A 15479-nucleotide genomic window follows, 5' to 3' on the forward strand; every position below is an offset into this window, starting at 1 on the left:
GACCATTCCTGCTTTTACTCATAGTTTCTGAACCACTCCTGGAAAGTGTTTCCCAAAATTTCAGGCTTTTGTGGCTAAGTAACTAGAAGTAGACTTAGCTCTGTTAAAAGTGTGAAGAGTCAAAATGTGCTATTTTCATTTGGGTTTCTCAAATGCAAGTTTCATAGCTGAGGTCAAAGTGGGCAGTGGCTAGAGGGAGCTTCTGTGGTAGAAATCTGATCCAGGCAGCACCTGGCCTTACCCAGAGGCTGAGTCAGCAGAGGTGAGCACCCTTGCGCCATCCCTAATCTGGTCCCAGTGGGGGTCAAGCCTCCAGCTCCTTTCTGTACAGTAATGATATTCTCTTGATATTTAAGTGTACTCTCCAGGAGGATCTGATTCCTGCCATGGAGTAAGCACGGTCTTTAAAATGTTATTAAAAATACAGTACCACCATATGCTCAGGCTTTCTTATTTCCCAGTTTTCTAAAAAACCAACACCAGGCAACATCAACACACCAGATGAAGCCAGTTAAATTTGTGTTCACCCCCCAAATTTAAAACATGGTGAAAAGTTTAGGAAGTGGAACTCTGATGTTAGGGAGGGGATTGGGTGGGTGAGAACCTGGGAGCCACCATTCAGAAGTATGGCCAGTGGATGCTGTCACACACAGAGATTTCTTTCCCTGCTTGCCTTTAAAGGAAGAGGGAGAATTCCCTGGAAGTCCAGTGGATAAGACTCTGTGCATCCACTGCAGGAGACGTGGGTTTGATCCCTGGTCGGGGAACAAAAATCCCCCAAGTATGGCAGGACTGGGGGCAGGGTGAGCTCCAGGGCAGTAGGCTTGGTCCCGTGGGAGGAGGCAGCCACAGCGGCTGTCAGCTCACGTGAGCCTCGTGAGCAGACATTCCACCATGTCTCTTATGATTGTGGGTTGTGGATGTCACTATGGGTGGTTAACTGCTTAGGTTGTAGGTGCAAAGCAAGGAAGAGAGACTCTTCATTCTTTGCTTTTAAAAGACTCAAACCGAGTTCTCAAAGAACTCTCTAATACCTAAATGTTCCTGAGACTGTTACTCGCAGATAGGCATAAATGTGCTATTAAGTGGAAGGGAAAAAAAATGGGGCCCTCCTGAGAATTTATTGTACTGCCTTTGATGTCACTAATTAACTCACTCTGTGTAAGCAGTGACTAGTAACTAATAGCAGGCTAATAGAAGAAGCTTCATGACATTTTAGAATTCTTAAAGCTAGGAAAGGTCTTCTTGAGCTCATGGAAAATTAGGAAGATCTCCGATTTACAGGACGGTTTGCTGGGCCCTCAGGGGCCTGTTTTGTTGTTTGTTGTTGTTGTTGTTTTCCTCTTCCCAGGTACAGGTGGGGCTTGGCTACTGCTTTGTCTAAAACTTTGAAAGCTGGTTAGTAAAGTTGGGTTTGTGCTGGGCCAAGTCATAGTGTTAACACCCAGAAGCATCCTTCCCGAGGTGGGCAGGGGTGTGGACCTCTGATTGGTGTGGGTTCAGAGAGAGGCGAGGCAAGAGGATGTAAACCCTATAGGGCATGCCTGGTGAGGCCTCAGACATGAAGCTTGTGTGATCGACCCCTGATTTTCCAGATGGCAAGGAGCCCCTAATTTTTGAAAAGGCAAGAGGCTGCTTGCTGCAGACCCTGGGAGCTCCCTGCTCCCGGAACTCACGGCAGTGTCAGGTTTTGCCCTTCAGTTTATCTAAATTCTTGTCTTACTCTCTCTCCACTCTTTCTATCCCAGGAGCCCCTTTTAAAGCTGTGTGAAGCTCTGTAAGCTGAGTAGTAGGGAGTGAGGCCAGAAATTGCCTTGGGTTTAGTCCTGTTCTTGGGAGCAAATAGTTTCTGGTGAAGGGCTGGTGGGATACTGGTGGGTCAGTCTGGACTATGTTTTGTTCTTTGGCAAAAAGAACTCTAGAAATGTGAAAAAAAAAAAAAAAAAAGATTGTGGTACTCCTACTGCTGGGATGGAGGGCGTTTTCTACTTCTCTGCTTTCCCCTTGCGATCTCCTCATTGATGGAAGAAGTCAGAGAGAGCTACCCGTTAATTCTTGAGCCCATGATCTTTGAGAAAGGATTGCCACTTGAATTTCTCCAAAGCTTCAAATCCCCCAGCCGCCCTCTCGCGTAGCAGGCCCTGCAGTCGGTTTAAAGGTTGCAGACAAAGCAGAGAGCGCTCTCCGATCCATCTGGGCCACTCCCTGTGTCATCAGTCATTGTCAATGGGAGATGTATGTGTAGCCGCACAAGGGCGATGTCTGACCCCAAGGGCATTGGAAATGTTCTTAGAGAAGGCATTGTTTGCTCCTCCCTTTGGAAGCCAGACTCTAAGATTCCAGGGAGCAGCTTCTGGCTTAGGCATCTCTGCAGTCAGGATGGAAAGGGTCAAGATTCTGCTTCTAAAAACTACAGACACTACCCCCCCCCACCCCACGCCCGCCGCCTCCCCGCCACTTTCTGGCATAATTCTACAAACCTTGTGAATGTACTTAGCCTCTTCTCTTTCGTTTCTGATCTCTCTTTGGGCAAAGTCTTAGAGAAAATTCTGAAACAAGGAGGCGAGGCGTTGGGTTCCATTGGTTTTTTTATTCAAAGAACATCAGAAAGTAAATAACCACAGAAATAAAAGCTGACAAGATGCAACCAATGCATAATAAGATAACATGAAATAATGCTCTTTCCAAACACAGCCAAGCAATTTCCTGGGGGAAAAGCAGAAAATGATGTTCTGTTTCTTCCTTAGAAGAGAGGAAGGTGGGGCTCCAGGCTTGTGGCAGCACACTAAAACCTGCAGTAACACACAGATGCCATTGGTCGAGCCTCAGCGTGCGACAGTATGTATGTGTGTGAGTGAGTGTGTGTGTGTGAGTGAGTGTGTGTGTGTTTGTGCGCGCGCACACAGCCTGTGTAAGGCATGCGCCTGTCCTCATACCTGTGGGGATAAGATGCTCCAGGGTACTAAGACCCTGAAGTTGGATGTCCCACCATGGATTTGTCCCTGGGGCCCTCTGGGTTTTTCCCAGAAGTGGTTGTTTGTTGACAAAAACTTATTTGGAGAGTATCAAGAATTTGAAAATGTCAGATCATCAAAATGTAATTACTCTCCTCCCTTCCTTTAACTGATGGTTGTGGGGGTGGAGGCTGAGACTGCACACAAGCCCCAGGTATCATTCGCCAAACCTGCCTGGGAGCAGACCTCTTCTCATGTTAACAGGACTTGGTGGCCTATCAAAGGTGTGATTAGGGTCTATAAGGGCCATGGTTGCATAGTTTTGATCAGGAAACTGGCCCTAATGCCTTGTCCTGCTGTAACATCGGGTTCTGGTGAGGAGCAAGTGAGAAGATACAAATGATAAAGCGATCTGTGGCAGAAACGGATTATTTCTTAAGAAAGGGGATTGACGTTTGCCGGTGAGGGGTCAGGAATAGCCCTCCGCGTGTTGATTGATTGAGGCTCACACCTATGTTTTGATCCATTTGTAGATGACTTGATGATATCATTCAGTTTGGAAATGATGAGGTTTCACAAACTCAGACCTTATTAAACACGGAAATATTATTTTCTTGTTTGAATCCTATTCTGTTTGAAATCTGAGTATCCACTCTTTTTTTTTTTCCTCCTCAACATTTTGTGGCCTCCGCCCCTCCTCCCAGCCTCCCTGCCTTTTGGGCTCACCGAAATTTGAGTGCCACTTTTCTGGGAAAGCCTGATATTCTGACTTCAGTTTTGTAATTTAATGATGGAGAGTTTCCTTAGTAAACCAAATTTAGAGTCCTAGAATGCTTATCTTATATCCAGACCTTGAACATAAAAGGCATTTTATACCCGCAATTGTTCATTTAATGAGCAATTGCAGAGTGCAGGCCGGTTAAGGGATTGAGCTATATGCACTATTATTGCAAGAAGTATTCCGAAATACCAGAAATAGGACGTAAGCTCTGATCAGGGAGACTGCGAGCACAATTACCTTCTTTTCAAATCCTTCTGTGACACTGCGGGAGGAAAAAGGACTTTGAAACTTGAAAGGAAAGAGCTTGCTTTCAACCTCAAAAGCTAGGAGGAAAGGGCTCTGAAATTTGCTCTGAATTCCCAATTCACCATTAGCCTGTTTCTTCCTTTAGCCTCAAGGCATTCTCCGCTTTTTGAAAAGATGTTAAGAAATTCAGTCACAATAGAGAGCCTAGTTCTGAACGTGTTTCACTCGGTCCATTGAGGTCTGGGCTCCAGCCTTTGTGTGGAGTGAATTGAGCTGAGCGGCTAGCTGGTTGCAGAGAGGTGAATGAACAGTCGCTGTGCAGTGGCAAATTCTGGCAAAGAAAGAAGCGCCCCCTCTTCCTTTATTTTCCAATATGCATTCCTGTACAACCCCGCTAGTGGCCATATGTGGCGTCGAGCCTGTTCTTAAGTCAATACGGGGTCCTTGGTTTATTGCAACTCTTGTTAAGTTTGTCTTGTAATTGAAGCTGCTGTTGACCTTGCTTGGGGACCGTTTGTAAAACCGTTTATTTAGCATAAACTGAAATAATAAACCCTCCTTCTCTGGGGCTGATTGTGATAGGGTGACATTAGTTTGATTTAATGATTAGCCAGCCTGACCCTTCTGCTGGAGAGAGTGCCTTGAATAGAGAGAGTTCACTCGGAAGCACTCAGAAAGAATACTAATGAGCTTGTTAAATTTAGCATGGCTCCAACCACTTTTAATTCCTCTAATGGGAGCAAGCACTGCCTGGGAGAGGGAGAGGGCCAGGGTGCAGGGAGGCAGGGAGACACCGAGAATATTCCTAGCAGGTCTGCACTGCTAGAGAAAGCCCAGCAGAAAGAGAAGTTTGCAGAAAGTAGCTAGCCAGAGCCTGGGACTGAGTTGTAAGTATCCGTCTGTTCGCTTTCACTCTGTGTCTTCTGTGTCTTGGGGGGAAGAGAGGCGTGATTCTTTTAAAACGGGATTGCAGGGGACGGCTTAAAATCCACGTTCATTTCAAAGAGGTGAGCACTTGTACCACGAGATCCTCACCCGCTGATTTGGTCAGGGGGACAGGATGTGTTCCTGGTTGGTGATGGGGTGCAGGGTTTTACCTTTCCATGGGAACAGTCATCTGAAACTTTTCTGTCCAGTCCAATGCAAAAGAGCACTTGTGTCCTGGGTCTCCAGGAGAAGAAGTCAATCAAGAGTTTGGGAACAAATGCACAGGTGTGTGTGTGTGTGTGTGTATGTGTTGAGTCCTGCTTCTCACCACATGATGACTTCCTGGAAACCTTCCCTGTAAATGATCTAAGCAATGCTGGTGATGAATCCGCTCTTGAGTTGTGAGAGTTTATGGCACTAAGCACATCTGATGCAGTATGGGTTGCCTTTGGATGAGTTTGGAAAAACCTGAGACAGCTTCTGAAATGCAATGTGGGGGCAGCCCTCCCTGCAGTGGGTGGGAATTCCCTGATTTCCACTGGAGCACAGATCTGCAGAAGGCAGGGGATCCAAAGTGGGATCCTGGTGACAGTTTTGAAAACAGTTTTTCTCTTGAATTTTTTTAGAGACTTGCATGTCTCAGTCTGACCCTCCGAGCCTGCAGCTGCTGAACCAAGAGAGGCACGGTTTGGCTGTTCAAGTCCACTGGCAGATGCTTCTGGAGGACTGGGCTATTTGCTTACATTTTTGCAGCTGACTTCTGCTTGTTGCCATGGTGGACAGTATGTTTCTGTCAATAATTTGGCCTGGCGTAGCTTGTCTGCGCTGACTCTCCAACTTTATTGAACAACTCAGCTCGACTGAGCAAGATTAGACAGCTCTCGTCTTCTTGGCTTGCTAGAGTGGTTGCTAAATTTATAAGAGCAGGCAGGAATATGGCTTGGAAAGTTTCCCTTTCACTGTAGAGAGCACGCCTTCAAGCCTCATAGCTGTTTGTATTCTGGGGGTGTGTACTGTCAAGGTTTCATCCTGAATGCCCCTCAGAATCAACTCAGTATAGGAGATAAACTTCAGGAAATAATCACCTGCTGGAATTTTATGGAGAGGGAGAGTAGGTGAAAATGTGGGAGTCCTGACTCATATAAGAGTAAGTCTGATGAAAGTTTCCACGTGAAAAAAATTCTGGCCTGCGTTTTACTAAGAGAATTAGTTCATTTTTTTCAGTATTAAGTGTTTGAACTTTGCTGATTTCTTGTTCTAATTTGATATTCACACATATTGTGTTAACTCTTATGAAGAAATTAATTTTTAGCTAAAAAGACCCACCCGTTTCCACTTACCCGCCTCCCCCTAACTGCTTCTTTCTCCCACGAGGTGGGGGAGAAGGTGGGAGGGCTGGGATTAGTCCATGCCCATTATTCAGTTATTCGTGAAGTTGGATTCAAATGCTTGTCCGTAAAGACATAGTGTCTAAGAAACTCACTCTATTGTAGGGATGCAGTTTTAAGAGAAGAAAAGTTAATTTCTTCTAGGAAGATTAAGTCAAGGGAATCCTGTTTTAAACCTGGAACAGATTAGTAGGACTTGGTTATTCATCTTTCCCAGAGAATGCTAATTGCATGTCACAGTCCCTCTTGGTATGAGCTGTCTGGCTTTCCAAATGCAGGTCCATTCTACAGAATTTACACCTTAGTGCGAAGTTGATACTGGAAGTTGTGCAGGCACACCTTAGTGGAAAATATGACGTAGGCCATGGTGGGAATTTTTATAAACCGACTATGAGTTTTGAGTGTTTTTGACATCCTGCCGTCTTTACATCACTGAAAACCTTCATTCTGCAGCTTGCAACTTTACTGCTAATGAAGTCTGAGTGTGGATTAGGGCCTAAAAGTATTAGAAAGGGAAATTAAAATGTCGGATTTTTTGTTGTTGTTGTTTTTGTAGTTTGTTTTTAAACTAGCGAAAGCATGGTTGGAATTGCTTTTGGAAAGATCAATGTGTGAAAATGTGACCATTTTCTTTTTTAGTAGTTACTTGATAGATTAAACTCATAATTTATCCCATCATTACAAGATTTGAGGGTGGGGATCTGCACAAAATAGTGCTAAAATAATGTTTCACAGTTACCCAGCAGTAGTCAGCAAAATCACTGTAAAGTCCAGAACATACCTCATTGCCTATTTGGTTTTGAAAGTCATTTGCTAGGCTAAAAAAAAAAAAAAAGAAAAGAAACATACACTGCTTATTTCTTCAGGTCCCAAACATAGGCAGGAAAATGAGAATTGCTACTGGCTTTAGGTAGTTCAAAGTATTAGTCATAATAAAAGAGTTGTTGTTTCTTGAGTTTGTATTTTCACACTAGCTCATGTTCATAGTTATTTTTCTAAATTTGTCAAAAGAGCTATGAAATTGCTAAAGCATACTTTTTTTGTTTGTTTGTTTGTTTTTTAAGAGATGTTTAAGAGAGTAGGTCTTTAAGAGAGTATGTCTACTCAGCTAGACATACCTCTGTTGTTTTTTTGGATATTTTGAAGAGAAGTTTGTGTGTGAAGATTAGATGAGTTCAAGATCTGTTCAACTAAATAGTACAACGGTATTATTGTTTATATCCACTTATGGTTTTTTTGTTTTTGTTTTGTTTTTAGGATCAGGAATGAGAAATAGCTTTCAAATGAGGTGTCTAAGCAGTGTCCTAACAGCTTTGTTTGTTTCCATCAGCACTTATCTGCCAGAGCACAGTCTGTGGATTAAACACAGAGCTTGTGTGGGCATAATTGAGAGTGCGCGTATGATTCTTACAGATGAATCGGTCCACTTGTTGTGGGTTCTGAAAGCCCATTTGGTTTGATTTTATGCCACGGGTCTTTGATCTTCTGTTATCGGAAAGGCCATCCAATCACAGTTGCAGAGAACTATAGTGGACCGATGCAAAGTTCTTACAGATGAAAGGGAACAGAAGTATGAGGGAGCTTGAATTTCATCAAGCCGTTTCTTACATGTTTGAAACCATGTCTGGAGCCCACCAGAGTGTGGATGTAGATCAGTGTAACTGACGCCCTCCACACCAACGTTCTATCCCCATTTTCCTCTTAGCTCTCAGCTCCATTCTGTGGGCCGAAGCAGGAAGTGTCCTGTAAGGGGCACTGTAGGTTTTCATGATTGCCATCTTTATCCCTTGGAACCAGTGGGTTTTCGGTCCCATGTCTGGCACTGTTTCATCTCTCAGTGGATCATACACCTGACTTAATAAAATCACAAGGATAAGTTTTGCTTTCTAACAGATTCTTCCTCTGAGGAACAGGGGTCCCTTGCCTCCTGGATCACTGGAGGCCTGGCTTCTTCAGGCCAGGAGAAGCTGGCAATCCATAGCCTTAGTCTGGCAAAATCTCCAGCTCCTCAGGCCCTGCAGGGATACTGGCAGGTCCCTGATGGGAAACCTCACTGGCAGATTCGGCTGGAAGCCGGGAATGAGAATTTGCTGACATCTCAATCTAATAGACTCATTTCCTGCTCCCCTTCCTCCTTCAATTTGTATCTTGGACCCTCATTCATAAACAATTTTGGCTTGAGACCCTCCAGTCATGGCTAGCTTTCACAGTTGCCAAGAATGAGAAATAGGCTTCTTTTGGAGGCGGGGAGATGGATGGACAGGGAGCCCCAGCTGATGATGGTTTTTGAATGTCTCCTCAAAGTGCTCACAGAGTTTTCATTTCCCTTCTGTCTTCAGAGGATGAAAGTCCTGGACAGACCTATCACAGAGAGAGAAGAAACGCAGTCACTATGCAGCCACAGATTGCCCCGGGGCTCAGCAAGATCAGCGAGGAGCCTTCAACATCCAGCGACGAGAGGGCCTCGCTGATCAAGAAGGAGATCCATGGGTCCTTGCCCCACCTGGCCGAGCCCTCTGTCCCCTACCGCGGGGCTGTGTTTGCTATGGACCCCAGGAATGGCTACATGGAGCCTCACTATCGTAAGTCGCCCCCAATCTGTGGCACTTGCTGCAGGAGCCACGGCAGGCTGTGTGTGTGTGCATGTGCGCTTAAAGAGCTACTTGTCTTGTACTATTTTATGCAAATGTTTAATTTACTGTCTACTTTACTTCTTAACTTCTCCCACATCCTGTTCCTTCTTTTTAGGGAAACCATTTCTTTCCATCTCTAAGCAACTTGGACCTCGGGGGCTGGGGGGCGGCTGTCAGGAAGGTGTCCGTCTGTGGCTAATCCACACAGACCTTTCCTGGGAACTGAAACCAGGTTTTCTCCACCCAAGTAGACCCTGCTGGAGTAAAATCGGTCGAGGAGGGGGAGTTATTAAAGTGGGAGGCATTAGCAGATGTCTTTAATGGCAGATATTCCCCTTGTTAAAAAAAAAAAATATATATATATATATATTTGCTTTATTGTTGAGGAACAAACAAACCTCTTTTAACCAACCAGGGCCAAATTCCTTCCTGTGGAAGATTTTTCTGTGTATTCCACTTTCTTCTGGAATTCGCAGACTGGAGACCTCGTAAGCTCCTCTTCTCACACTCAGAAAGTTTAAGAAATGAACTAGGATGGTGAACACACCCACAGGATGGTTGCAGAATGCAAAAGAAACTATATAAGGGTTGAGCTTGTTTCCGGCCTGGTTCTAGTTAAAATACATAATTCGGTGGTGGAGTAATGAAGTTCATATTGAGATGCCCAAGCGTGCAGCTCTTGATTACAGATTTATCACCTTGCCAGGATACAGACCTGCTGTTTAACCTTCCCGGCTCCAATTCCAGATGATCCATCGTGTGCCACAGAGGGGGACTGGTTTGTGTTTTCCTTTTTCCACATCATTCAGAAATTTTAGTGTTTTAAGGCAAAAGGTCATTAGCCAGATGACTGATGAGTGAGGACAGCTGATTAGTGCATGTTTTTTGGTTCAAGAAAGTGCCCAGGATAAAAGCTAATTTCATCCCTTCATTAGTTGGCTTGAAGCAGAGGGGAATGTTCCCTCATCAGGGCGCAGATCAAAGTGCTTCACACAACCTTAAGTCTCAGCAACTGCTACCCCCTCCTCCCCAACCATATTATATTGTTGGTAAAGATGGAAGATACATTACTTTTTTTCAGTGGAGGGAGAATTTTTTTTTAAGTGGTCAGAGGCATAGAGGAAAAGGTTCAATGGCTTCTTGTTAGTTTTTCAAAAAGCCTGCAACTTTTCTGTTTAAAAAGTGCTTCTCAGCCCTGTGGCTACAGTTGTTAACTTCTACAGTTACAGAAATTAGGATGTATAGTGTGTGTGCGACTATAGATGTATAATCTTTCCTCGTTAGAGGTTTATTTCATTTTATTTTTCCTTTATTTTTGGAATGAGAGTTTACAATAGTTGTCAGTAGGGTTTTTCTCCAAGCCCATGTCTGAGTTTTTTACAATGTATTTTTGTGGATGGGTCTCTATTAGATCTCATCCATGCAGAAAATATGAGGGACTCTACATGCTCCTTACCTATATTAATATTCCCCGAGAGTATGCTTACTTATGAAAAAGGATGAAGTCTAGATTATCAGCCATACATGCCCTGCATTGTGTGTGCCCTTGGGTGGGAACACAAACTTGCCCTGTTTCATATTTATCTTTTGTTTTTCATTCCAGATGCCCACTAATTAATTAGTGAATAGTTAATTGCTCAGGACAGCTGAGCGAAGTAGGCAGATGACCGTTAACTTTCTCTGTGCTGTTCAGCGTGCAGCTTGCTCTCGGCCCATTTGTTCTAACGGTTTGCCCATTGAGTCCTCTCCTCATCCTTTGAGGGGCTGGGATCTCTGCACACCTGGGACCCTTGTCCCTGCTCGGTGGTCCTTGTGTGTGACCCCCTTCTCCAACCTCCAATGGGAGTATGAACTAGCACAGGGTGCTGGAAAACTCTTGATGGCTCTTGGAACCATTGCTTGTCGCTCTGTTGAAGAGACATCGAACCTATAGGTTGGTTGTGCTTCAGCTTTTCCCACGGTGTTGTTCAAGCCACTATAAAATCATTGGATAATTTACAAGTGAGGTAGGCTGTCTGTCACCAAATGGCAAATGTTTTTCTGCCCCACCATTCCAAGGTCGGAGAAGGCAATGGCACCCCACTCCAGTTCTCTTGCCTGGAAAATCCCATGGACGGAGGAGCCTGATAGGCTCCAGTCCATGGGGTCGCTAAGAGTCGGGCACGACTGAGCGACTTCACTTTCACTTTTCACTTTCATGCATTGGAGAAGGAAATGGCAGCCCACTCCAGTATTCTTGCCTGGAGAATCCCAGGGACGGGGGGAGCCTGGTGGGCTGCAGTGTATGGGGTCGCACAGAGTCGGACACGACTGAAGCGACTTAGCAGCAGCAGCAGCAGCATTCCAAGGTACTCACTCAGTTGGGCATGAATAAATGCTATTGTTACATCCATCATATGGACGTGGAGTCCTGGAGATTGGCTCAGCAACCGGGGCACTCATGTTCCAGCCTTGCCACATACTGACCTCGTGACTGTCGCCAAGTGGGCTTGTCCTCTAAGATCCCTCTGAGGATCCCTTCTCAGCTGTTGAATGGGAGTGTTACGAGACTGCCAGCCCCACAGCGTCCTTGTGACAATTAAGTGAGACAGTGCCAATAAAATACCAATATTTTGTACAACCTCTGACTAGTGTTGAATGCATCTGAATCATTAGGGATTCTCTCTATTCTCTGCCTCGTTTTCCTTCTCCTGCTTCTTCCTCTTCTTCCCGTTCCATCTTCGTCATCATGAGCAGCAGCAGCATCGTCCCCACCACCACCTGTATGTGAAAAGTTCACTCTCCAAACCAAGGTGTCTTGTCAGAATTGCAGTTGTGTTTAGTTCAGTGTAGACTGGCCTTTCTCTGTCAGACCTGCCTTTCTGATTCCCCAAGATCAGTGTCTTCTCTAAACACAGATTAGAGATGGAGTGAATTGTAAAAAAAATCTTTTCTTAGGGAAAGAGTGTGGGGTTAGCATGGGGTGCTTCAGTCTTCTAATCAGAAGTCTTTCTCGCTGAATCTTAAAGGATGGACTGTCATTTTTTCCTATTTGAGGAGCAGAGAACTTTTAAACCTTTTACATGAGTTGGAGTAGTTTTAACATTTAAAATTCCTACCAGAAAGTGTTTTATATAATAAATACAAGCTTAATGCCTGTGGAAAAGTCAAAGGTATATTATTTAGATGTTCATGGTAAATGATGGAAAGGTGTCCTAAACTAAGCTCCAATAAGTCAGTAGGACATGACTCTATTTTTTTAGAACCCAGTTGGATTACTTAATCTTCTACCAGTATAATGAGTGCTTTTTTAGGTACTTTGTAATAATACCTATCTGACATGGATTTAAATTATCCAGGTAAATGACAGATGGGAAGCTGAAATTGACACATCTTCCAAGAATCTTTTAGTGTGTGAGAAAAGTGCCCTTTTTTTCAAGTGAGATTTAAAAGTTTGGCCAAGTTTCTTTACCTTGTCTCCATCGGCAGCCTTGTCAAGCACACAAACTGATTGTGGACCTTCGGTAGCTAAAGGTTCAGAGACATCTTTTTAGGGCACTCCCTTTTCCCTTGAGTCATCTGCCAGCCCCACTAGACCCTTGGAGGGAAAGATTTCTCTAATCCAGTGTAGCTGGGCTTGTGAACTCTCACAGTAATTCCTGCGTTTCTCTGTGGTTGGAAAACGCAGACGTTCCAAGATGCCTAATTTGTGCTTCTATATATACTAACTTTGTATTTCTAACGTGTGGGCAGGCTTCCTGTAAGACCGGAAAAAGGAAAATCGTTTTTCCCCTCAGAAGGACATCTGTAAAATTTTTATTGCATAAGGCTCTGTTATACTTGGGTAGGCAATATTGCATCTTCACAAATTGCACTTAGGCAGGATTCAAAGTATTTTGGGTTTTGTGGGTTTGACTTTTAGAAAAAAGAAAAAGAGAAAACCCCAGGATAGCGGGCACTTCAAACATTTGCAACATGTGTTTGGAATAAAATCCTCACAGAGGGCACTGGGGGCTTTCTCTCGCCAAGGGTAGCTGTGAAAGCGGTGTATATCAAGGCAAAAAAGTAGATGTTCCAGCCGCGTGGCTCAGACTTGGGGTGGTGCTGAGAGGCTGGCTGCCGTGGGATCACTCGTGCTTTATAATTGGGCGGGGCATGGGAGGGACCAGATTTGGGGAATCTGACCTGCATGTCCTGGAGTCAGGATGATGACCCCCATCTCCAGCCCAAAGATTTCTCAGCAAAGATTTTATTCTGCTTCTGCTTCATCTGCAGCCAGATATGCCAAACCACCATCACTCCCGGCTTTCACTTACCACCGTGCATTTCTTCTTTTATAAACTGACAAGGCAGGTGACATAATAGTTAAAGCATTCCTGTACTCTGGCCGACACTTAACTTTTATTTGCTTCCCTGTTACAGAAAACATGTGTTGCATTGTCTTCTGGACTGTGGAGTGCAGTTTTTTAACTATCCCTGCTGGGCTCTTGGTGGGGAGTTTCTTGGAATCACCATCATGTCATACAGGTCCCCCGCTGGTTTTGTTATGGTGGGGAGGGTTTAGAAAGATGCCCCCTTTTCTAAAATTTCAGGTCTCTTTTCCAGTTTTATAGTTGTGTGAAGACTGCTTTCTTTATGCCCCCAACTGCTCCCAAGCAGTTGTTCCTCCTGGAAACTATGATTCATTCCTCCGTGTAAATGCTTTGATTGAAAACATACCGCTGGTATTCTTCCTTATGTTTCCCAGCTCAGATGACAGAACTATTAGTTGCTAATTAGCAAAAACCTGAGGAATTAGCTTAAAGAAAAGAAACTGAATTTTTAATTGGCTAGCATTTATCTTCTGCAGAAAGCTGATGTGCTGAGCCCACTTGCATTCTTGTGTGCTAAAAAAAAAAAAAAGAGGCACGGAAGATATTTTTTCTACCTGTCTGTCTTTATGTTAGGTGACTTTCCACACCCTTTAGAAATCCGTCTTCTAAGTGAGGAGAAGGGAAGAGGTGTATTTTACATATTTAATAGACGCACCTGCTCACATTTCTTTTACTCTCGGAGTGTCATCTGGAGGCTGTGAAAGACAAAGATGCCTACGAGGCACAAATGAACAGTTTGGTGTTGACCAAACTGCAGAGACAGTGACAGCTCCCCGGGTGCACAGTTCTCTCCTCATCCAGGCTGTCGTTTCCATCTTTGGAGAACAGTTGGGAAACCAATCATGAGTGCTGTGATTGTTCCTCCCTCCCTCCCTCCCCACCACAACCCCCCGAAAACTGGAGGGTTTCACCAGAAAGCCTGATGTTGGGTCCTAGTCTGGGGGCTTTGCTGCCTGTCTTGCATCTTGAGCTAGTCGACTTGAATCATGGGAGGACCTGGAGTGGGAAGATGCAGATAAGTCTAGGAAGCTTTGCAAAACTTATTTGTGAGCTTAAGAAAAGCTCCCTGCTTATTCCTGTCCTTCTCTTAGAAGTTCAGTGTAATGATCCAAGGTTTCTTTCAGCAGCTTGGAGGTAAATGTTTTAAGACCAGAAATAGTGATCCCATGTTCACAGACTTTTTTTTAAAATAGAGCTACACAGAAGGCAATGGCACCCCACTCCAGCACTCTTTCCTGGAAAATCCAATGGACGGAGGAGCCTGGTGGGCCAAAGTCTATGGGGTCGCTAAGAGTCAGACCCGACTGAGTGACTTCTCTTTCACTTTTCACTTTCACGCATTGGAGAAGGAAATGGCAACCCACTCCAGTGTTCTTGCCTGGAGAATCCCAGGGACGGGGGAGCCTGGTGGGCTGCCGTCTGTGGGGTCGCACAGAGTCAGACACGACTGAAGCGACTTAGCAGCAGCAGCAGTAGCACACTGCAAGCAACCCTGCAGAAAGTGGTGGAAATTTTGGAGTAATTTTTAGGAGGCTCCAGATTCTACTCCCCACTGAATCTTTGACATGACTGTGACTTTATACATGAGTCTTGGGAAACAGTGAGTGAGACTGGAAGTCGATGGGAAGAGAAGCTCTGTGACCTTTGGAGAAAGAGCTATTGATTTTATCCGTTGAATTTAGGGGACATACTTATTAGAGGGGACCAGGGAGAAGCTTGAAGTCCATTCCTCTAGGAGAGGAATGGAAAGGCAAGGCAAAGGGAGACCATGCTCTAGAGAGAACCAGTTGGCTTATTGTTTTGGCCTGGCCCTCTCTCTCTCTGTTGCCCTAACAGTGCCCCCTGCAGGCAAGTCTGGCTCCCTTGGCCCACTGCTCAGGCCGCCCTGCTCAGGCTGTTGTCCTCTCAGAATAATTCTTGCCCGTTCTTCTCATCTTCAAGTGCTATGCAGTCTTCAGTCTAATGATGCACTTCCTTTGAAAGACTTCCTTAAGTCCCATCTCACAAGGATCTTTTCCTACCCCGCACCCCTAGTCCATGTAAGACCCTGAAACGCATCACAGCTTGGGTTGCCCGTGTATGTTGGCCTGATCTGCTTTAGAATAAGGTGATGTCTGGGGCAGTGCTTTGTTCTTCTGTCCACCAGAGTTCCTAGGCAGGACCAAGAGGGCTTGTTAATGCAGAGGAGGAGTGAGTTG

At 44.8% G+C, this 15479-nt stretch overlaps 1 protein-coding gene across 1 annotated transcript in view; it reads left to right on the forward strand.

Annotated features, from left to right (window-relative positions):
* The window catches only part of GLI3 (GLI family zinc finger 3), a 304210-nt gene that overhangs the window by 79521 nt on the left and 209210 nt on the right, over positions 1-15479 (forward strand). The window contains exon 2 of the mRNA XM_055590741.1: positions 8636-8878. Coding sequence (XP_055446716.1) covers positions 8636-8878 — 243 coding nt within the window. The remainder of the gene's footprint in view (positions 1-8635; positions 8879-15479) is intronic.

This window comes from Bubalus kerabau, chromosome 8 (genome assembly GCF_029407905.1).
Source record: "Bubalus kerabau isolate K-KA32 ecotype Philippines breed swamp buffalo chromosome 8, PCC_UOA_SB_1v2, whole genome shotgun sequence".
NCBI lineage: Eukaryota > Metazoa > Chordata > Mammalia > Artiodactyla > Bovidae > Bubalus > Bubalus kerabau.